The 25,281-nt window shown below is 41.7% G+C and overlaps 1 protein-coding gene and 1 non-coding gene across 3 annotated transcripts in view; one reads left to right on the forward strand and one right to left on the reverse strand.

Moving 5' to 3' along the window:
* Positions 1-25,281, reverse strand: part of LOC124619454 (palmitoyltransferase ZDHHC23-B) — a 71,289-nt gene that overhangs the window by 40,552 nt on the left and 5,456 nt on the right. For both annotated transcript variants that reach the window (XM_047145850.1, XM_047145849.1), the window contains exon 2: positions 6,130-6,415. In XM_047145850.1, the coding sequence (XP_047001806.1) occupies positions 6,130-6,415 (286 nt within the window). The remainder of the gene's footprint in view (positions 1-6,129; positions 6,416-25,281) is intronic.
* On the forward strand, positions 18,263-18,337 carry Trnas-cga. Its single transcript has one exon. It is a non-coding gene; the product is annotated as a tRNA-Ser (tRNA).

Consider the following 25,281-nt stretch of genomic DNA (forward strand, 5'->3'; position numbering starts at 1 on the left):
CTCCCAGTACCTACTGCAGCCTACATCCTTCTGAATCTGCTTAGTGTATTCATCTCTTGGTCTCCCTCTATGATTTTTACCCTCCACGCTGCCCTCCAATACTAAATTGGTGATCCCTCGATGTCTCAGAACATGTCCTACCAACCGGTCCCTTCTTGTAGTCAAGTTGTGCCACAAGCTCCTCTTCTCCCCAATCCTTTTCAATACCTCCTCTTTAGTTATGTGATCTACCCATCTAATCTTCAGCATTTTTCTGTAGCACCGCATTTCGAAAGCTTCTATTCTCTTCTTGTCCAAACTATTTATCGTCCACGTTTCACTTCCATACATGGCTATACTCCATACAAATACTTTCAGAAACGACTTCCTGACATTTAAATCTATACTCGATGTTAACAAATTTTTCTTCTTCAGAAATGCTTTCCTTGCCATTGACAGTCTACATTTTATATCCACTCTACTTCGACCATCATCAGTTTATTTTGCTCCCCAAATAGCAAAACTCCTTTACTACTTTAAGTGTCTCATTTCCTAATCTAATTCCCTCAGCATCACCTGACTTAATTCGACTACATTCCATTATCCTCGTTTTGCTTTTGTTGATGTTCATCTTATATCCTCCTTTCAAGACACTGTCCATTCTGTTCAACTGCTCTTCCAAGTCCTTTGCTGTCTCTGACAGAATTACAATGTCATCGGGGAACCTCAAAGTGTTTATTTCTTCTCCATGGATTTTAATACCTACTACGAACTTTTCTTTTGTTTCCTTTATTGCTTGCTCAATATACAGATTGAATAACATCGGGGATAGGCTACAACCCTGTCTCACTCCCTTCCCAACCACTGCTTCCCTTTCATACCCTTCGACTCTTATAACTGCCATCTGCTTTCTGTACAAATTGTAAATAGCCTTTCGCTCCCTGTATTTTACCCCTGCCACCTTCAGAATTTGAAACAAAGTATTCCAATCAACATTGTCAAAAGCTTTCTCTAAGTCTACAAATGCTAGAAATGTAGGTTTGCCTTTCCTTAATCTTTCTTCTAAGATAAGTCATAAGGTCAGTGTTGCCTCACGTGTTCCAATATTTCTACGGAATCCAAACTGATCTTCCCCGAGGTCAGCTTCTACCAGTTTTTCCATTCGTCTGTAAGGAATTCGTGTTAGTATTTTGCAACTGTGACTTATTAAGCTGATAGTTCGGTAATTTTCACATTTGTCAACACCTGCTTTCTTTGGGATTGGAATTATTATATTCTTCTTGAAGTCTGAGGGTATTTCACCTGTCTCATACATCCTGCTCGCCAGATGCTTGCGTTTTGTCAGGACTGGCTCTCCCAAGGCTGTCAGTAGTTCTAATGGAATGTTGTCTACTCCCGCGGCCTTGTTTCGACTCAGGTCTTTCAGTGCTCTGTCAAACTCTTCACGCAGTATCGTATCTCCCATTTCATCTTCATCTACATCCTCTTCCATTTCCATAATATTGTCCTCAAGTACATCGCCCTTGTATAGACCCTCTATATACTCCTTCCACCTTTCTGCTTTCCCTTCTTTGCTTAGAACTGGGTTTCCATCTGCGCTCTTGATATTCATACAAGTGGTTCTCTTCTGTCCAAATGTCTCTTTAATTTTCCTGTAGGCAGTATCTATCTTACCCCTAGTGAGATAAGCCTCTAAATCCTTGCATTTGTCCTCTAGCCATCCCTGCTTAGCCATTTTGCACTTCCTGTCAATCTCATTTTTGAGACGTTTGTATTCCTTTTTGCCTGCTTCATTTACTGCATTTTTATATTTTCTCCTTTCATCAATTAAATTCAATATTTCTTCTGTCACCCAAGGATTTCTACTAGCCCTCGTCTTTTTACCTACTAGGTCCTCTGCTGCCTTCACTACTTCATCCCTCAGAGCTACCCATTCTTCTTCTACTGTATTTCTTTCCCCCATTCTTGTCAATTGTTCCCTTATGCTCACCCTGAAACTCTGTACAACCTCTGGTTTAGTCAGTTTATCCAGGTCCCATCTCCTTAAATTCCCACCTATTTGCAGTTTCTTCAGTTTTAATCTACAGTTCTAACCAATAGATTGTGGTCAGAGTCCACATCCACCCCTGGAAATGTCTTGCAATTTAAAACCTGGTTCCTAAATCTCTGTCTTACCATATATAATCTATCTGATACCTTTCAGTATCTCCAGGGTTCTTCCATGTATACAACCTTCTTTCATGATTCTTGAACCAAGTGTTAGCTATGATTAAGTTATGCTCTGCACAAAATTCTACCACGCGGCTTCCTGTTTTATTTCTTAGCCCCAATCCATATTCACCAACTATGTTTCCTTCTCTCCCTTTTCCTACTCTCGAATTCCAGTCATCCATGACTATTAAATTTTCGTCTCACTTCACTACCTGAGTAATTTCTTTCATCTCATCATATATTTCATCAATTTCTTCGTCATCTGCGGAGTTAGTTGGCATATAAACTTGTCCTACTGTAGTAGGCGTGGGCTTCGTGTCTATCTTGGCCACAATAATACGTTCACTATGCTGTTTGTAGTAGCTTACCCGCACTCCTATTTTTTTATTCATTATTAAACCTACTCCTGCAGCACCCTTATTTGATTTTGTATTTATAACCCTGTATTCACCTGACCAAAAGTCTTGTTCCTCCTGCCACCAAACTTCACTAATTCCCACTATATCTAACTTTAACCTGTCCATTTCCCTTTTTAAATTTTCTAACCTACCTGCCCGATTAAGGGATTTGACAGTCCACGCTCCGATCCGTAGAACGCCAGTTTTCTTTCTCCTGATAACGACGTCTTACCCTACATGTATTATGGCAATTGTATTTTCGTGTTGAGATTAGTTTACTTTGCTGACTCTCAACAAAACTGGTGCATTCAAACTTAACCTAGGCAACTGGCTATGCTATAGGTCAGTCTGCCACCACATCTAGTTTTTTTCTGGACATATTTGTTCGCTTCATGAACTCAAAATTAATCTGTCACATTCAAACCTGAGCTTGGTCTCGGGCTCTGCTATAGGTCAGCCTGGCACTACATTTAGTTTCTTTCCTGGCTTCGCCAAATCACTACCACATTGTCACATTCCAAACTAACCTAGGTCTCGGGCTACACTCGAGGTCAGTCTGTCAGTATTTGTAGCGTGCTTCAACTCGTTTTTTCCCTTCACCAACCTACACCTGAACTGTCAAATTCCAACCTACATTAGTCGATAATCATGACATTAAGCTGTGCTATTAAGTCACAAGGTAATCACTGTAATGGAAATAATTCCACTTGCAAAGAAAACATTATTATTAATAAAACAAATCGACATAAAAAGTATTACTCTCATTCAACAAGTAATTGAAAAATGAAATGAAACAAAATAAAACTTTATTATTGATTATAAATTCTTTTAACTGCCTCCATGAATGTAGTAAGTCTTTCTCATTGCTCCACCTCCTCCACATATACTCAAAGAATATGCATATAAAAATGTTCTTGCATTTATTGGGTCCATTAACAGAATGCTTGACTGCAGACCATGTGCCCTCTATACTACTCACATATGCACTTGTTGTTCGATCTTTAAAATGCATTCTGCATTTCACCAACTTTACAATGCATTCTATGTTTCACCAACATTACAATGCACTCTATGTTTCAACAACAAATGTATGAACCCCTCATCCAACAAACAGTCACAACATCAGAAGTAATCAGAAATTATAACTGTTCCTGGAAGCACATACTTCTTCACCACATTCGGTAGAACACAGTTTTTCTTTCGGGAACAACTTTGAAAAAACACTTCTTGCTATTCATTTTCTGAACTCTGATTTGTCGATTTCTGTAATTCTTTCTTCACCCCTCCCCCCCAATACACTACTATTTCTAACAGAACATCATACATAAACTTCGTGACATGAACTGCACCAGTCCACATCTCTTCACAAATAAAAGCATTAGTACACTTCTTCACCCACAGGAAAGGCATTCTTAAAATGACTTCCATCTTCAGTCTACTCCCCACAAACCACTCTTTTGCTTCCATAGGCAAAAACAAGAAACAAGAAACAACATCACCAAAACTCATGCTTCCATAGGCATATGAAACAAGAAACAATATCACCAAAACTCATGACTTTTCTGATATATGGACGATGCTACAAAAAATATGGAAGTGAGTAACTAATCTTAAAATTCTTAACAATGAAACCAGCTAAGTTAATTTTGCATTGTCCTTTTCAAAAATCAATGTAATTAATCAGCATCTTATGCCCCGACACCATAAGCGCATTTTCACTCACGATTCATCGTATCAAATTTGTTGGTTGTCAGATATATCCAGCTGTTACTTTCAAATATGTCGAGATTTCTGAGGTTTCAATTAGTTGTATTTTAATAGGAAAGTTTAAACAAGAAGAAATGGCAAAATTTTCATTGTCAGATACATTTCATTGTTATTTCCAAATACATGTAGATTTATGAGGGTATGACCTAATGAAACAGATAAATATATGTTTAGAAGCACTTTTATTTTATAAACAACACTTAAACGAACTTACATAGAAACAAAAGCACTGTTTAATTAACCAATAATAAAATAAACTTTCATTATATCACTCTGTTGCCATGGGCGAGGGTGACACTACAGAAATGACCCACTTGAAGCATCTAATAGTGTGGTTGCATCAGTTCAATTACTTATAATCTTGTAGACAACTGTCTCATAGTGGGATTGTACTGCAGGCTCATAATCTGGGTAATTTTCTTGCAAAGTATGATAAATTTTCTGTCACCTAGCCCATTGCTTATTTTATATTACTACTACTGACTTGGATGTAATGCAACACAATTTGTCATTGTGTTAGCTGAAGCAATAATGAAGGAATAGCTATGAGCTCACAATTGTAAAACAACAAATGAATGGCGCAAGACACGGTATTTGTGGTTGGTGACTTTGCAGTCAGAAGCACCTTCTCTAAGGTTAAGGAGATTGTCATACTGTTTTGACTCACCAGTGCACAAAAACCGGAAAGAAATCGTTGCTTCGCATCTCAGCTCATTTACAGTCACCCAGCTAAAAGTATTTTAGCAAAATTCCACCAAATTTATATGCAGCTTTCACTGTCGAAGTCTCTAGCACACCATCAAATTTTTTGCAAGCCACTGCATGGAAGTCTGGCAACAAAACACACAATTTACTCACTGCATACATAGAAACAATACAATCTGCATTTGCCAGATTTCATAATACTGGGACTGACTGTTCTGGGAAGTTCCCAAAGTAATTATCATCTCTGATGGACAAAAACAGTTTCAACAATAATTGGTGCCAGAATTAACTTCAGAACCAGTAGCCCGCAGAACGGGGACTGCCTATCATTCACAGATAATCTGTCGCTCAATATTTTATTAATATTATGATTGATATCCTTCTCAGTATGACACTCAAGACAGCAACTGAATAAGAAACTGTGCAACAAAGAAAAGGGAGAGACTACAATACTCCTCCTTCCTATTCAAAGAGTCTTAATAATGAAATCAACTGGCACACTATGTCTACTTCAACCAGATGATACTCGGGATGATTAATCAAACAGCTACACATTGCTTTTGAAAGACACAGTGATGATGAGGATAAAACATGATTGAAATGTGATGATGCTGCTAGAACAAAGACCACAGATCCATACTCAAGATGCTGCAATAGGTTTTTAAAAGGCTTCTGTAGTACCTGTTTGATACAATCATTAGTAAATAAGTAAAGTGCAAATTCATAACTACTATATGCATCGATAATGAAAATGTCAACAGAAGATGAAGAAAAAGTTCTCCACACAACACAAGAAACTTGCCTTTACGATGTAAGTTATTCATATTTTACGGCACACAGACATCATCTGGTTAACAGATTATTGTCAGCTACCCCATCTAATCCTCTCACTGCTACTATCTTCATTGCACCCATCCCCCTCCCCCACCTCTTACAAGGACAAAAAATGGAGGGTCCATATTTAAGCTCAGCCAAACATTGTAAGCCAAATGTTATTCTTTATTCAGTAAACTAACAGCTTGAGACATGTCATCATTTGTCACAAGAAGTAAACAACTTCACCACTCACCAGTACTGGCAATACTACAGAAGAAACCATCCATGCAACAAAATATCGTGGTGGTACACAATGTAGCATTAACCGAGCAGCCAATGGCACAGAACCTAATGTCAAAACTGTCCACCACGGTCCTTGGGCTGCCATCACACCAATTAATGCCAGTAACAGTGGGGGCAGGAACATTTCTGGTGCAAGAGGTCGTGCACCACGTAGCCAAGGAATTCGCATTCGGTCACATATAGTTACCATGACCGCATGGAAAAGAGATACAGGCACTTTCCGGCACCGGAACAGCCTGAAAAAGGATTATTTTTTAAAATTTGTTGGTTATATTACACAGATTAAACATTAATCACATAGTTATTAATACAAAGCCCTTTGTTCCAAAGGGCTTTTTATACCCTGAACAGCTATTAAACTAAGAAACTGAAACAAATAATGACAAATGAGACATAATTACATGTGTTCATCTGCAATGATGCTGAATAGGTACAAAAGTAACAGTTTTAATCTGATAATCCAGATGCTGACGAAATTTTGTACAATTTCAATTATTATTATTATTATTATTATCATTATCATTTTGTGACTGTCCCAACTTCCTGCCCTGTCATACACTATGTGATCAAAAGTATCCTGACACCCCCAAAAACATACGTTTTTCATATTAGGTGCATTATGCTGCTACCTACTGCCAGGTACTCCATATCAGCCACCTCAGTAGTCATTTTTGACACCGTGAGAGAGCAGAATGGGGCGCTCCGCAGAACTCACAGATTTTGAACATGGTCAAGTGATTGGGTGTCACTTGTGTCATATGTCTGTATGAGAGATTTTCACACTCCTAAACATCCCTATGTCCACTGTTTCTGACGGTGAAGTGGAAACATGAAGCGACATGTACAGCACAAAAGCGTACAGGCCGACCTCATCTGTTCACTGACAGTTGAAGAGGGTTGTAATGTGTAATAGACAGATATCTATCCAGACCATCACACAGGAATTCCAAACTGCATCAGAATCCACTGAAAGTCCTGTAACATTTCGGCGGGAGATGAGAAAACTTGGATTTTATGGTCGAGTGGCTGCACGTAAGCCACACATTGCGCCATTAAATGCCAAACAATGCCTCGCTTGGTGTAAGGAGAATAAACACTGGATGATTCAACATTGGAAAAATTTAGTCTGGAGTGACAAATCACAGTACACAATGTGGCAATCCGAAGACGAATGCCCAGTGAATGTCATCTGCCAGCGTGTGTAATGCCAACAGGAAAATTCGGTGGCGGTGGTGTTATAGTGTGGTCATGTTTTTCATGGAGGGGCTTGCACCCCATTTTGTTATGCATGTCACTATCACAGCAAAGGTCTACATTGATGTTTTAAGCACCTTCTTGCTTCCCATTGTTGAAGAGCAGTTCGGGAATGGAAACTGCATCTTTCAACATGATCGAGCACCTGTTCATAATGCACGGCCTGTGGCGGAGTGGTTACACGACAATAACATCCATTTAATGGACTGGCCTGTACAGAGTCCTGACCTGAATCCTATAGAACACTTTTAGGATGTTTTGGAATGCCAACTTTGTGCCAGGTCTCACCAACCGACATCGATACCTCTCCTCAGTGCAGCACTCCGTGAAGAATGAGCTGCCATTCCCCAAGAAACCTTCCAGCATCTGATTGAATGTATGCCTGTGAGAGTGGAAGCTGTAATCAAGGCTAAGGGTGGGCCAACACCATATTGAATTCCAGCATTACCAATGGAGGGCACCACAAACTTTAAAGTCATTTTCAGCCAGGTGTTCGGATACTTCTGATCACATAGTGTATGTTCTTAGGCAAGTTGTAAAACACTAGAATCAGCATAAACAGTTTCATTCTTTATCGTAAATTATTTTAAATCTTGTTATGTGGTTTGTACAACCACACACAGGGTTCATCTGAATGACTTTATCACTGCTAATGAACGCCATGTGATTATGTAAGAACTCAACCACAACATTACTACTGTTCATTTTTGCAAATATATTAACAACTTAAAATAACGTTTTCTGTGCTGTTCCAGAAAATACTATTTTAACAGACAGATATAAATATGTTCTAGAAGGTTTTGGCATCTATGTTATGCATACATTGCTTGACTACCTGTAAAGAAGAAGAAGAAGAAGAACAAGAAGAAGAAGAAGCACAAAGTAAGTAAGTTAGGCTAGACTTCTGCACACCTTGTGAACAGCAAACAGGCACATTTAAAAGTAGATTGTGGGATATCTTTTCAGCATTCATTCATTACATGAAGAATCACACACACACACACACACACACACACACACACACACACACACACACAGTTCTCTAGGTGCTGTGCTCCACTGGCATAAGTAATGATCTTGGCTTGATCAGTTAGTGCAGGTACGAAAGTGTCAGGGGAGTGGGAGGTTTGCAAGGTATGGGTGGGGGAAGATGATGCCATGGGAGGGAAAAAGTGAGAGAAGAAGAGAAATAGAAAAGGTCTATGCAGGTGAGTTGGAGTGATAGAAAGCGTGTGCGAACCTGGAGTAGAAACAGAGGATGAGGAGGACAGGTACTAGTGAAGATTCAGGCATGGGGGTCACAGGAAATGTTGCAGACTGAGTCCCCATCTGCATAATTCAAAAAAAGCTGGTGTTGTTGGGAAGGATCCAGATGGTACGAGCTGTGAAGCAGCCACTGAGGTCAAGCATATTGTGTTGCACAACATACTCAGCATTAAGTGGTGAACTGTCCCTAGATCAGAGTTTGACTGTGGCCATTAATGCGAATAGTCAGGTTGTTAGTAGTCGTGTCCATGTAGAATGAGTCACAGTGGCTCTTTACCCTGGTGGTCCCGCCTGTGATAGGGTTGGAAGTGTCTGTGAAAGGACTGGAGTAGGTGGTATAGCCTGTTCACAGAGAGATGAAGAAGAGCTTTCCAGTTCTGCATCACACTAGTTGGCCAACTTCAGCCCATCCAGAACCTTGTGTATACTGCCATTGCAAGGTGATTGTTGTGCTATGTTGTGTCACAAATTAATACATCTCTCGGTGAGTGATGAAGGAATTCCCTGCCCATCAAGAGCAGTGCTAGGTACTCTTTCAATTCTCAGAGAAGACCAATGGTAGTACTTTATGGAGTGGAGCTGGAAAAATAATTAATAACACTTTTGAATGTTGCAAGCAGGAGAGCCAAAATGAAGAGCTGCTCCAACCTCTGTCCCAACCGATGAGGTGAACAGTGACATTCGCGGGAGTAAGCTTCAGCTCTGTGAAGAGAACTTGGATTCTTCCCAAGATAATCCTGAGAAATCAATTTAAATACTGAGGAAAAAGAGGTTCCACTTTTTTGTTCGCGCTTTGAAACTGCTTTCCCCTTTGTCTGAATTACTTTAAAATGGACAGTTTGTTAGTGTGCGTAAAAGCACCATTATTTACTGTAGGAACTGTTTGTACTATTTCTTTTACAAGGAGAGGTCCCAAGGAGTGAGAGTGAATTTCAGAAATCACTTATGTGGTTGTGTAGGTATTACATCACATCCTGCAATCATTTATCCTTGTGGGCCCTCGTTTGTGTGTCATCAACAAATATGTCCAATGACAATCTGTTTTTAATCTGCCAGTGAATCCTTTCCATTAGTAACAGCTGGTAACTGGTGATGGTACTGCAGGAATGTCCAATAACTGACAACAAATTAATGGAGGCTTGGCAGTCCAATCACACTTGCAATAGACAAAATCATTATTGATACATCTGAATTGCACAGTAGTGTAATCAGGAAGATAATGAGACTGATTGTGACAGTGAGTGATTTAATAAATCTTCAAAATTATGAGTCCTTTTAGTAATTTCTATTACTGGCTGTTTTTAATTTCAAATTTTCTATGAGAACTGATACAGAACCAGTAGCAACAAGCACTGTCATTCAACAAGAAACTATCAATTTCAATTTCATGACTACTGTAAGCTTTTGTTATGCCTGTCTCAGTTTTTACTTTTGCAGATGCACAATATTTGACCATTGACAGCTGGTACTGTGGCACTAGATTGTACTGTCAATGTTGTTTGGAGCATATGTCGACATGTGAGCAATATTCTAGTGCCAGCATGTGTGACACAAGAGTGGCTTGTGCCTCCCATACTGTCCCTCACCCCTCGACGGACTATGTGCTGGGAATTGGTGGGCAGAGCTTGCTTCTCTTGCTGCTCTCTGCAGTCACATCAGAATTTGTTCCTCTCTTCGTGAACAGACTATAGTGAGAGGATGTACAGGACATGACTTGTATCTGAGTCTCGCAGGGGTATAAGCCATGTGGCAACAAGTAGGCTGGAGGGGTGGAATAGGGATGGATGGAGACATTGCATAGGTTGGGTGAACTCTGGAATATCACTGTGTGAGGGACGGGGAGGATATTTCTCACTTCAGGGCACAACAAGAGGTAGTCTAATTCGTGGTAGAGAAAGTGATTCTGGTGTTACAGTCTGGATGCTAATGAGTCACAATGGATGGAGAACAATAGATGACTGGGGAGACGAGGCAAAGGAGATCTTTTTCTTATAACTGGACGAGGTGAGGAGGGTAATTTTGGACTGCAAATGCCTCTGCTAGACACTTGACGTCTTTGTAGAGGTACTGCTTGTCACTGCAGATGAGATGGTTTAAGTGCATTTACAGTTTACCTGGCCATTCCATTGTATGCTGCAGTTGATAACTGTAAGCAAGATGAATGATGTGAAGTGAACATGACAGACTGTGACTCAGCTGAAACTTCCTGGCACATTAAAACTGTTTGCTGTACTGAGACTCAAACTCGGGACCTTTGCCTTTCGCAGACAAGTGCTCTACCTTTTCAGTTACCCATGCAAGACTCACGACCTGTCCTCACAATTTTACTTCCACCAGTACCTCGTCTCCTACCTTCCAGACTTCACACAAGTCTTCCTGAGAAACTTGCAGGGGTATCACTACTGGAAGAAAGGATACTGTGGAGACATGGAGACACAATATCCTTTCTCCCAGTAGTGCTAGTCCTGCATGTTTCGCAGGAGAACTTCTGTGAAATTTGGAAAGTAGGAGATGAAGTACAGGCGGAAATAAAACTGTGAGGACGGGTCGTGAGTTGTGCTTGGGTAGCTCAGTTGGTAGAGCACTTGCCCGCAAAAGACAAAGGTCCTGATTTCAAGTCTCTGTCCTGCAGACAGTTTTAATCTGCCAGGAAGTTTCATATCAGCACACACTCCGCTGCAAAGTGAAAATTTCATTCTGTAAGTTCTATGGTTCATAAATAAATCTAGCTGATAGTCTGTTCTGTTAGCTTAGAATTTAAAGACATCATCTCAATGTTTGGCAAAAATGGAAACGAGACGTACAAGTAGGTTTCCTCGGAGTCTTTCGCGACAGCATACGTGAATAAAACGTTCTTGGTTTTCACGTGTCAATTCAAATCGAAAATTGAGAACATTTTATTCACACAAGTAGGTTATTGCCATTAGGGATATGTATCTCAGATTACACTACACATCAATCTATTACGCCAATCATATTTTTGTATTGAGATTCATTGGCTTCACAAACTCGTAGCAAATTGTCATATCCCAGCAAAACCTACGGCTTGAGCTTTGCTACGGGTCAGTCTGTCAGCAAATCCAGTTTTCATTTGTTCACATTCACTGGCTTCACCTACTCATGACCAAAGTGTCACCTTCCAGCCAAACCTAGGTCTATGGTTATGCCTCAAGTCTGTACATCTAGTTTTCTTCCCGTTCTCCACATCGACAACAAATCAATTTGTATATTCCACTAAAAGAAATCATTAAATTCAGTAATGCTCATTGGTTACTGTATACTATCAAATAACTGACTACAATCAACAGCCAACAAAAGGACAAGTGGAAGTACTGGCATGCTGTAAGTGCACTATAGCTCATGTGATGAGCATGACTAGCTAGATAGTATGGAAGTGACTTCTTTATGTGGAGTGGGTGGCAGCTGTTGAAATGGAGGTATTGTTAATGGCTTTAGGTATGTTTCAACAAAGGTAGTTATGAAGCCACCTGTGAGGTAGTGGTCGAGTTTGGGGAAAGTTGCTTGTTGGACTGAAGAGAGCGAAGTGAAAGGAATGGGAGAAGGTGTTGAGGTCCTGGAGAAATGTAGGTAGTGTCCTTACCCTCAGTCCAAATCATGAATTTGTCATCAGTGAATTTCAACTAGGTAAGGGGCTTGGAATTCTGGGTAGCCAGGAAAGATTCTTCTAATGAAATCTTCTCGGGCTTCCACCCGGGTAGCTACATCGAAAATCCATGACGTTTCAATGAGCGTCATTCTCATCATCCTCTGGTGAAGATGATGAGGAACATCATAGAAAACATCGTAGATTTTCAACGCAGCTACCTGAACGGAAGATCGAGAAGATTTCATCAGCAGCTTACACTGGGAAAGCCTATATTCACACAGGATTCTTCTAGATTACCCATGAACAGGTTGGCACTGATAGTGCCATGCAAGTGCCTCTGGCTGTACTGCAGAATTGTTTGTCAGCGATGTCTTCACAGCAGATGTAATTATGCGTGATAATACAGCTGGTCATGATGCCCAGGAAAGTGGTTCTCTGTTTGGAGTCAGTCAGGCATCGAGGATGTTGGTTCAGAGAGAGCCAGCATTGACAGTGACAAGCAGGACATCAGGTGGTAAAGGGACAGGAACTGTGTAGAGCAGGTAAAAGAAACTGTTTGTCTTTTATATAGGAGGAAGGTTTTGGGTAACAGGCTGAAGGTATTGATCAATAATGGCACAGTCTTACTGTGGGGGCTTAGTAGCCATCCACATTGGGGAATCCCGATATGAGGTATGAGTCTGGGAAGTGATGAAGGTGAGGGACACACACTCAGAAGAGATTTTGGGGTGAGCCTTGAGATTTGAGGAGGGACTTGAGATCTGGCTGGTTGGTTTAAAAGAGGGGGGAAGGGACCAAACAGCTAGGTCATCGATCTCTTGTTCTGAATAAAACAATCCACAAGGGTGAGAGCAAAACAAGCAAGACTGACAACACAAAATGGAGAGAAAGGAAAAACCACAAGGACTATGGAAGGGCAACAAACACTTAAAGGGAAAACCACAGGAGAAGAAAACCACAGAAACACAAGAAACAGGTAGAAGAGATTAAAACAACAAAACAGATTACCGTGGCTGGCTGACCATGAGAATAAAAAGGAGAAGCCAGCCACTCTGCAACACATTAAAACCTCCACCCTAAAAGCACTAGGGTGGAGGACGCAGAGGGACAAAAGACATGCACTAAAACTTAGATCAAATGATAAAACCCACCCTCATGAATAAAACGTAAAACTAAATCGACCAATGAGACGTTGTCAGATAAAATTAGCGGCAACAAGTCTGGTAAGCGAAGATTTTGTCACAGAGCAATCGAAGCGGGACAGTGCACCAGAATATGGCCCACTGTCAACCGAGCGCCGCATCGACACTGAGGCAGGTCCTTCATGGGTCAGGAGGTAGCTGTGGAATGCCCAAGCATGGCCAATGCAGAGCCACCAGAGAACCACAGAGTCCCTGCGACAGGCACACGTGAAGGACTGACACACATTCATAGTCTCCTTAATGGTACACAGTTTGTTGTGTGTACTGAGACTATGCCATTCCATCTCCCAAAGCCGAAAAACCTTATGACGTAAAAACGAATGCTGTCAGCAAGTTCGTTGCCTGGGATTCCGATGTGTCCTGGGGTCCACACAAACACCACTGAAAGACCGGACCACTCCAGGGCATAGATGGACTCCTGGATGGTTGCTGCCAAGGAATGATGAGGGTAGCACTGGTCAATAGCTTGTAGGCTGCTCAAGGAGTCAGTACACAGAAGAAATTATTCCCCAGAGCATGAACCAACTCTGCAGTGAAAACACTGCAGCCATCAGGCAAAGAATGTTGTTCACTATGTCCTCCATGGACATATGCAAAGCTGACGTGCCATCGGCCATCGAGCCGTCAGTGTAAACCACTTCACGGCATTGGTACATGTCAAGAATCAGAATGAAGTGACAGCGGAAAGCTGCGGGGTAAACTGAGTCCTTTGGGCCATGTGAAAGGTCCAGGCAAAGCCGTGGCCTAGGTGTACACCAGGGAAGTGTACGCGATTGGACTTCAAGTATAGGTGGTAAAAGCAACGACTCCAGTTCAGATAGAAGGGATTAGACGCGATGCGCGAGATGAACCGTCGTGGGTGGGAAAAGGAGATGGTAATCCGAATGCCCAGGAGAACTACGAACGTGTGCAACGTAACTGGCGAGCAGTTTTGCACGCCTGACCTGCAATGGAGGAACTCCAGCCTCCACAAGGATGCTGGTCACCGGACTCATTCTAAAAGCTCCTGTTGCTAGTCGAACGCCACAGTGGTGCACTGGGTCGAGTAAGCGCAATGCTGAGGATGCCGCTGAACCATAAACCAGACTCCCATAGTCAAGGCAGGATTGAACAAGGGCTCTGTAGAGCTACAGCAACGTAGGGCAATCTGCACCCCAGTTGGTGTTGCTCAGGCAGAGGACGGCATTGAGGTGCTGCCAGCACTTCACTTAAGCTGACGAAGGTGAGGAAGACAAGTCAATCAGGTGTCAAAAACCAATCCTAAAAATCAATACGCCTCCACTACAGTGAGGGGATCATCAGTAAGGTAAAGATCTGGTTCCAGACGAATGGTACGACACACGCAACTTCGCGGATGAAAACTGAAAGCCATGGGCTAGAGCCCATGACTGCGCCTTTGGATGGCTCCCTGTAGGCGCTGCTCAGCAACACCAGTGTTGGTGGAGCAATACAAAATGCAAAGGCGTCTGCATACAGAGAGGGTGAGGCGGACGGCCCTACAGCTTCTGCAAGACTGTTGAAGGCCACTAAAAATAGAGATACACTCAATACAGAGACCTCTGGGACCCCATTCTCCGGGATATGGGGGGGAACTATGGGAGACACCAACTTGGACACAGAAAGTAAGGAGCGACAGGAAATTCTGGATAAAAATCGGAGCAGGCCTCGAATACACCACTCATATAATGTGCCAAGGAAATGATGCCGCCAGGTGGTGTCATACACTTTTCATAGATCAACAAAGACGGCAACAAGGTGTTGGCATCTGGAAAAGGCTGTTCGGATGGCAGACTCGAAGGACACAAGATTATCAGTGGTAGAGGGACCCAGGTGGAAGCCGCCCTGGCACAGAGCCAGTAGACCACGAGACTCCAGGACCCAAATCAAATGCCAACACACCATATGTTCCAGCAGCTTACAAAGAAAGTTGGTGAGGCTGACAGGCCGATAGCTATCCACATCAAGCAGGTTTTTGCCAGGTTTGAGCAGTGGTATGATGGTGCTCTCCCGCCAGTGCAATGGAAAGACACCATCACACCAGATCCGGTTGAAGATCATGAGAAATTTTCGCTTGTAGTCAGACGAGAGATGTTTAATCATCTGACTGTGGATCAGATTGGGCCCAGAAGCTGCGTTGGGGCAATGTGCAAGGGCACTGAGAGTTCCCATTCTGTAAATGGGGCATTACAGGGTTCACTGTGGTGTGTAGTAAATGAGAGGACTCTCGCTTCCATCTGCCATTTGAGAGTGCGAAAGGCTGGGGGCCAATTCTCCGACCCAGAGGCGCGAGTATAGAGTTGAGCAAAGTGCTCGGCAATCACATTTGCGTCGGTAGATAACACACTATTTATGTTAACACCAAGAACACCTGTTGGGGTCTAGTAACTAAAAACTCTGATCTTTGCCCAGACTTGGGAAGGTAAAGTATGGCACCCAAAGATCGACACTTACCTCTCCCAACACTCCTGTTTCTGCCTCATGGTAAGCTGGCAAACGCAGGCACGGAGCCATTTATAGGCTATGAGGTGCTCCAGGGGAGGGTGCCGCTTATGCCACAGTAGAGCTCACCGACGCTCCTTAATTGCCTCAGCAACTTCCGGTGACCACCAAGAGACTAACTTTCACCGGGGGCACCCTAAAGAATGAGGGATCACATTTTCCACCACAGAAACGATCATTATAGTTACCTGCTCAACCACCACATCAATGTTACCGTGTGGGGGAGATTCAACGGTGAAAGTTTCCCAGAGCGCATTGTTTAAAACCCATACGGGCAGGTGTCCATGGTCCTGATGCCGGGGCAGTGACAGGAAGATGGGGCAATGGTCACTACCACACAGGTTGTCATGTGCTCTCCAGTGGATAGATGGGAAAAGGCCAGGACTGCAAACCAAGAGATCAATGGCCGAATATATGCCCTGTGCCACACTGAAATGTGTGGTGGCCCAAGTATTTAAGAGGCAGAGATCGAGTTGTGACAGCAAATTTTCGACAGTAAGAACTGTGCCACCCCACAATGGGTTATGAGCGTTAATATCTCCCAAAAGTATGAAAGGTTTAGGGAGTTGATCAATCAGTGCAACCAATGCATTCAGACATACTGCATCATCTGGAGGAAGATATACATTGCAGACATTTATTTCCTGTGTCGTCCTTATCCTGACAGCTACAGCTTCAAGAGGGGTTTGAAGGGGCACAGGTTCACTGCATACTGAGTTCAGGACACAGACACAAACTCCACCTGACACTCTATTATTGTTGCTACGGTTCCTGTAATATCCCTTATAGCCACGGAGGGTAGGGGTCCACATTGCCGGGAACCAGCCTTCCTGGAAGGCAATGCAGAAAGCAGGTGTAAAGCTTAACAGTTGCTGTAGCTCAGCCAGGTGGTGGAAAAAACCGCCACAATTCCACTGGTGGGTGACGTTATCGTGAGGCTGGGAAGGCATGAAGTTTGCAAGGAGGCAGGTTATGCCTCAGGGTCACCTGCTGCCTCCGACTGAGTTTTTGTAGCCATTTTTTTTCTATGGTGGATGACCAGAGGGTCCTGCTTCTTAGCAGACTTCTTCTTAGTTTGCTTGCTCTCTCACTTCGCTTTAGGGGCTTGCTTGGAAGATTTCTCCGAAGCAGCTTCAGACATGGAGGAAGACTGCCAACCTCTTCGTCCAGCAGCTTTTGGCTCCTTGATCCACTGGTGAGTGTCTGCCATGGCACTAGTGGAGACCTTGGAAGAGAGGGCCCCAAGGGACCCCTTCCACACGAGAGGCTGTTGCTTCTTCGGCTGAGGAGAAGGGACCGATGTCCCCTGCATTTGGGGGGGGGGGGGGGGGCTTGCTCCCAAAGTAGGTGCTTTGGGAGCAACAGAGGAAGATTTGACCCCTACCACCAAGGGGCAGATGTATTCTGGTGGCTCGAAGGGCCCACTGTTCATGGCACATAATGAGAAAACACTGGCACTTGGGACGGAGATGGTGATGTAGCTGCAACATATGTCAACATCAACTGAATGGGATGTAACATTTCGAATTTAAGTTTAGGCTCTGTGTAAGTCAATCGGTCCAGGCTCTTGTATTCCATAATTTTCTGCTACTTTTGGAGTACTAGACAGTCTGGCTAGCAGGAGGAGTTGTGCTCTCCACAGTTGATGCAATTGAGAGGTGGCGCACATGGAGTATCTGGGTGCAGTGGACGTCCGTAGTCTCAACATGTGGCTCTGGAAGTGCAGCAGGACGACATGTGACCAATCTCCCAGCACTTAAAGCACCACATAGGGGGAGGGACATATGGTTTAACGTCACAGGGGTAAACCATCACCTTGACCTTTTCAGGCAAAATGAAGGCACTGGTAGCAACCCTGCTATCTTTGGGTCCCCTGTAAACGCTCCGGATGAAATTAACACTCCACCGTTGTAAATTGGTGCGGAGCTCATAATCAGACTGCATGATGGAAAATAATCCCCTGGACCATGAAACCCTCTGGCAGATTGTGTGCCGGATGGAGACTCTAACTTGGGACCTTTGCCTTTCGCAGGCAAGTTTTAATCTGCCAGGAAGCATACCAGCGCACACTCTGCTGCAGAGTGAAAATCTCATTCTGGAAACATACCCCAGGCTGTGGCTAGCCATGTCTCCACAATATCCTTTCTTCCAGGAGTGCTAGTTCTGCTAGGTTCGCAGAAGAGCTTCTGTAAAGTTTGGAAGGTAGGAGATGAGGTACTGGCAGAAGTAAAGCTGTGAGGATGGGGCATGAGTTGTGCTTGGGTAGCTCAGTTGGTAGAGCACTTGCCCCCGAAAGGCAAAGGTCCCGAGTTCGAGTCTCGGTCCGGCACACAGTTTTAATCTGCCAGGAAGTTTTATATCAGCGCACACTCCTCTGCAGAGTGAAAATCTCACCCTGGACCATGTTGAGGCTTTTATGGGGAGTGACGGAAACAGAAATATCACCCAGCTTGTCACAGGTGAGTAATGCTCGAGATTGGGCTGGGGATTCTGCCTAAATCAAGATTGTGCCGTTTCGCATCTTGGACAGCACTGTCCGTTCTCCAAACTTATCCTCAAGGTGTTCAACGAAAAACTGAGGCTTCGTCAGTAGAAAAGAGTCCCCATCAGTTCTGCTACAGACTAGAAACCAAGGCAAATATGGCTGTCTCCGTTCTGTAGCTCTACGTTCCTCTCATGGTGTAGTGAGGGAGGGAAACGATTTAGTGTCAATACCTGTCGACATTGTATTCTATCTTGCCCTTCTTAGAGACACTGGTGCCATACGGTCACCAGCAAGAGATGACTTAGTCCGCTTCATTGCAGGTCAATTGCCCTGATGCCACCAACTCTGATCAGGGGCTCTCCCCATGGGCACCACCCACCCACAGCATAGGCCAACTAGCATGATGGCCGTTGCCGGGAGTCCTGATGACTAGGAAGACAGGCATCTACTCCTTGGCATACATGGGGAGTTTACAGCTCAGGCATCAGCAGTGCGATGCCTGTGTTGTCAGGGGGCTACCTGTGGCGCAGGGGGGGGGGGGGGGGGGGGGGGATGAGGACAGGAAACAACAGAAGCAGATGACATACCCCGGAAAGTGTCCTCGCCCAAATAGTTGAAATCGCAGGTGGAGAAGCAAAGCCAGAACAAGATATTCAGGAGATCGAATCTAAGTGCACTCATGCACCACATAAGCCGTTCTTCACCATATGGCCCGCACTTCTGTAGAATTTTGAAAGTGGCTGGTCATAGAATGGGACCTGAACTCATATAGCCGAAAAGTGTGCCTCTTACGACAGGCAGGAATACCTCCGGCCTATTCTAACCCCCGAACCCATAGGGAGTGATCATGTTGGACTTCTGGAACAGGGTCCCTGTGGCAAGGCTTTGGTGGACATGTCTGACTGTTGGTGGAGGCCTCAGCTAGGTAGCCTCTGCATTTCACAACAACAGTTGTGGAGCCTTGTCAGAAGGTGGGATTATAAAGATGGAATCAGTTCTTATCATGGTTATTTCGGTAGATGTGAGGTTGGTTTACATGTTGAGAGATTTGGGGAAACATTGTGAAGCAAGATTTGAGCTTAGGAAATTCTGGAGAATTATCGGGGGATGATTCATGGTAAGATGCAAGAGTAAAATGAATGGTGCAGGGTTAGTGGTGAAAAGGTGTTTCAACTGCAATGACCATGAGAAGGAAAGGTCTTTAAAAAGCCCAGCATGATTGAATTTGGGAGTGTGGCAAAAGGTGTCACATTTGGAAAGGACTGACTGAGGCTTTTAGTGGATAGGTTAATAACTATATTGCGGGTCTCTTTAGGCTCTGGGTTCTGTAGCATGGTGGGAGGGGTTTTTGAAAGTGGAGCATATATAGTAGGTACAAAAAAATGCTATACAAGAAATTATCTTATGAAAGATTACTGGATTCCAGTTAAGAAGAAAACCACTCTATGGATGCTTGCAGAGAAAAAAAGGTAACTGCACAGCCAGAGAATGATTGATTTCTTGGCAAATAAGATCTGGATCTGGCAAAACAATTTAGCATTGTGATGCGTACTTGGCTTATTTGAATAAAGGCAGGAAATGGCAATTACAGTTAAATGCAGTAGCAAAAATATGTATTTAATCTGAAGCATAGTTTGAAATCAAAGATGCAGTTACAACATAAATACATTTACAGTAATTTCTGTTGTATCATATGGAAAGCAGCCACTTTCTATCCACAGCTTTTCAACCAACTATATCACACTCCCCATACATAAGCTAAGAGAGGATGTAATACTGAAGTTATGTTTGAGACCTAACACTCATTCTTCAGTATACTTATTCCTTACTGGTATTTGTTGGTAATAATACATTGTTTTCATTACTAAGCACAACACAAGAAAACTATTTCCATGGAGCCTTTGCCTGCTTGTCTATGGTTCCAAGTGAAGTCATATATTCGGATGCAATGGTCTCTGTTGACCACCCACCTGATTCGCTAGATGTTGCAGACCCCCTTCAGATTGAAAATTTAATTAGAAATGTACCTTATTAGCCACTACTACTGCAAATCACCTGATTATATATATTTCAACAACGGAGGAAACAAAGAGCGGGACAAACCAAAACTTATCCACACTTCAATATGGCACAGTGAGTGCACGTATGTAACTTTTTTCACCTTATATATTAACTAGATCACACAAACAACAAAAATTAATGAAGCAGGTCCTTGTATATATACTAGAGGACATCAATTTTAGTCTCATTCTGGAGATGGAAGACTTTCAACTGAAAGTAAATTAAATTAAAATTTATAAGTTTTTGACACTTCCATGTTCGAAAAGTGTCTTCAGTACCATACTGACTCTTGATAATTATATGAATTTTGAAAACTGTACATGTCTACAGTTGATTTCAGTTAGAAATTAGGGCACATTTATGCCAAGGGCAAAGGCAACAATATTATGTTACTTCAATTCAGTTTAACATCATACTGGTATATGAAAAAAAATGTAATGTTTCACAAAATCCTGAATTGACTTTACTCATTCCTTAACTATGACACACCGATAGGTCAGCAGCTTTTTATTTCTATGACTTTGTTTCTGAGGTGGTAATTGGAGAGGGATGTGACAGTATGTAGCACTCAAACCAACAGTCTTTTCAGGAAGTAACTTACTGAGTTTCAAAGATGAGATGGGATATTTTGTAAGCCGGTATGATTATCTACTGACTGGCAAAACAGAAAATTTAGAGTGCAAGCATATGTTTTATGGCACTATGGATTTTTTATTGGTACCAACTAAAGGGTAGTGATAGATTTATTTCCTTGGTGGCTTTTATTTTGCTGTGATTTCAAGGACACTTGGAATAAAAGCTGCATGTAGAGAAGTGATTGTTGGAGGAGAACCTATATTTATGAAAATTAAAAATAACAGATGGTGGATTGAAAGCAAAAGTCAAGAGTCTATTTGAATGTGTACAATCTTCAGTACAACTAATGTGTGTTGGCTTGATCTAGTGGATGTGAAACAAATGCCTTCAATCTATAGTGGTCACATACATTTGAAGTTCAGACTCAGATAATAACCTTCTGTCCTTCATACCTGCCACAACTGCATAATGACGGGCACTCAAAATTTGAAGCAATTAGAGATGGTGCACCATAACACTCAATATTAGGTCTGCTGTTGTTTCTGATATACCAAAATTATTTTCCATTTTAAGCTTCAGAAGATTTTCTTTTCATCTCTCTCTCTCTCTCTCTCTCTCTCTCTCTCTCTCTTGCAAACGATACAGGCATAGGAATAAAATTTAAAAAAAAAATAAAAAATTACAATAAGGGCGATTTCATTTCAAAACTATACTGGTTAAGAGTGAATGTGTGACTTCACTATTTCAAAGTTTGCTGAGAAAAATATACGTTAAAGTTCCACACCTCTCCAAAACTACAATATTTTGATTTTATGATGATTTGTTAAAACGCTGCTGACCTCTCTAAATGAAAGTATTTGTGAAAATGTCTTAATGAATGGGAAAATTGAAAAATTTTAATGAAAAAACCAAAAGTGAGATTTTTTTTTTTGGTGAGGCAAACGATGAACATTAGTAACATTTTGCAAATTTCAAAACTATGTTTTGAAAATATGAATAGTCACAGGGTGTTAACTGTCTTGAGCAATGATAAAGCAGGACTGGCAACTGTCAGCTATGACATTAATGCATGAAATTCTTGAACTCAAAATATTTGTACATAAAGATAAAATAATCTGAAATTTTTTTGTTATTTAGAAATTACTTTCCAAAATCCCCATCCTACACGTTACAAAAATTTCATGATATGTTAGCTGGTCACTTATGGAATGCACAATCAGAGTGGGCAATACTTGTCTGTATAAAATGTGAAAATTTTTTTTTAGGTAGTCAAAAAATCATGGACACTTCAATATTTAAACCAGTTGCTGATTTTAAGGAAATTTCATGCAAAACTGGTATTTCTGACTCAAAATAATTACCTTACAACATTATAAGTGAGTGGGAAAAGAATTCATAATTTTGTTCGAAAGCATTTTATAAGAATATAGAATATTAATATCCACTTTTCTTTTTATGATATTATTCACAAATTATTATTGTCTTCTGTCATGATTCTACTTCATGATTTTCCATGAATTAAAATTGCCTACAATGTAACAATTAACATTGCATTGTTGAAAAGACTTCATTTGTTTGTTTGTTTTTCATCTGCTTGAACTTGCATAGCTGAGCTGAATTTGCACACAGACAAGGATGATGCAACAAGTGCAAAATGATTTTTTGACGATAGTCATTTGAAAGCATTAGCAGGACCATGAGGTAACATAGAGGAGACAGTTATATCTTGCAGTTCATGAGACGCATTATTATCTGTCCCACCAACCACTGACTGTCATACACACAAGAAATGAAGTGGCTTACTTCAAAGTATGCTAACGTATACTGTGGTCTCTGCATTTCACACGCAGTAACAGGCTGCATTTTGTGGAGAACCGTTCTTGCAATGTATGTGCTACTCTGGAATGCAACCCAGTGGTGACTTGATTGAATTCCTATCACAGGCTTCATAGCAGACCATACTTTTTAAACGGAGTTCTCTTAATGTACTTTCATTTAGAATTATGAGTTTCATATTTGTTACTTATGTTGATATGGTGTGTGCAAATCCACCAGCATCTTGTTGCAAGGTATTTACAGAGAGCTTCTACCCCAGCACATGCACTTTTTCCATGGCCTGTTGCTGAAAATATCTTTTCTTTGTCTTAATTTCTGTACTACAGTGTTGACCAAGCTCATAAATCTGAAAGCAGTTTTTAAAACGAGATGCTGCACCATCAATAACATACACATGTTTAGGAAATGCATAGCCTCTAGATGCTATGTCATCAATTATCATGCTGACAGCTTAGCACGCATGTGCACTGTCATGAATGAGATTGCTGACAATAGCAAAACAGTGTGATGTTCCAAGGAAGTGGGCAACACAAGTGAAAATTGATACTTGTGATGGGTGGAAGTGGTAATTTTGAATTTCGTCCTGCAAAGCAACAGACAGTTCTCAGCAAAGTGGCAATGAACTAATGTGTCAGTATTCTGGGATGTGGCTGATTTTACTTCTGCTATGGCTTGCCTCTGAATCCTCTGGTTATGATGGTGAGCTATTCCTTTCACGACCCAATGCCTAACCTCTGTAACAATTTTTTCTGGCTCTACTGTCTTCTCCGCCAACTCTCCTTCCTCCCACAACACATAGGTTATGTTATTGTCACTATCCTCAAGGTGTAATGCTCCAACAGTCATCACTTCAGCACCAGGACACATTGCACACTCCTGCAATCAACATTTATTTTGCAGCTTGTTACATACACACAAAAGCATCTGGTCCATCTCTGTGTACTTCTTTCCTGTGGCACTGCTCACGGTGAAACAAGTAAGTTTCAAATTAGTGCAGTAAATACATGTGCATACTTCCTTCACTGGCTGGCATTTACCCTTTCTGGTCATAAGGAGTAGAATTTTTTGAGACCTATTTTTAAATTTGGGTTCTCCTTTTTCATTAGGAGATATGCTTCTCTTATTGGTCTTGTCATATATCTTTTTACCTATTTCACCATTTTCACTAACAGAGATAACATCACCTGGTTATGACTTTGCCTGCTGCAAACTTTGTCAACACTCAGGTAATATTCCTGAGCAACAGTACGCATTTCATCTTGCAACAGATGCCCATAGTAAGAATCTAGGCATGCCAAAAAGCTCATTCTTTATTTTACTAGCTTTTGAAATCAGATAATGTGATGGAGTGGGTATGTAGTTCTGTATCTGCCGCTTAGAGTAGCTACATGGTATCAGTGTCAGTAACTGCACCTTCTCAGTGTAGGTGGCTGCTGAGGTATCAGTATTTCGTTTAGAAACCACACAACACATTTTGTGCACATTCTTCAGGTACCACTAAGTGCATCTATGTTATACACTTCACAAAGTTTTGCAGATGCTTGTGTAAAACTTGTTTCAATTTCTTCCACCTTTTTTTTAACATACTGTTTTCTTCTTGTGCTTCTTACTTTTCCCGGATGTTTAAGGGGGGGATGTAGTAGGGGCTACAGCAAAAATGCTAACATTCAACACGTCAACAACTTCATGTCCAGCAATATAAATATCTGCACTGTCTTCTGCAGTTCACATTTGTGCGATGGTGATCATTCAGGCGGATTGTCACTAAATTTCTTCTATAGTAATTGTAGCAATTCCTGCAGAATGGATGTGATGGTAATACTGTGATGTGAGGACCAAGATATTTATGCAATACCTCTGACAGATTTCCAACAACTGTGAAGCATTTTTTACTTTTCTTAAACACCACCTTATTGTGTCTTTTTTCATAGTCCACATTCCTCACTCTTTCACTACTGTATTTCCTACTGTATCTACCAAAAGGTTCAAACCAAACACAAAACTTGATGAAGAATGGTTTATGTGCAAGCTCTCACTCGTTTATCATTAACAGAAGAGACTGGAAACATTGTTGCCAACATCCATATTTTATACTAGAAATTCAGTAATGCGAAGTGCGCAGAACGATGAAAAATTTTTAACGCTTTATGCGGAAAAATATTGCCCACTGCGTTTGCTCTGACTACAAACGTATTATCCAAACAATATTTTATGTAACTTTCAAAAGTTTTGGATGGAGGTTTTCCAGTAGATAATTCATAAAAACTCATAATAATGCAATTTTTTACATTTTTAGTAAAAAATAATTACATATTA

The sequence above is a fragment of the Schistocerca americana genome, chromosome 6 (genome assembly GCF_021461395.2).
Source record: "Schistocerca americana isolate TAMUIC-IGC-003095 chromosome 6, iqSchAmer2.1, whole genome shotgun sequence".
In the NCBI taxonomy this organism is placed as follows: domain Eukaryota; kingdom Metazoa; phylum Arthropoda; class Insecta; order Orthoptera; family Acrididae; genus Schistocerca; species Schistocerca americana.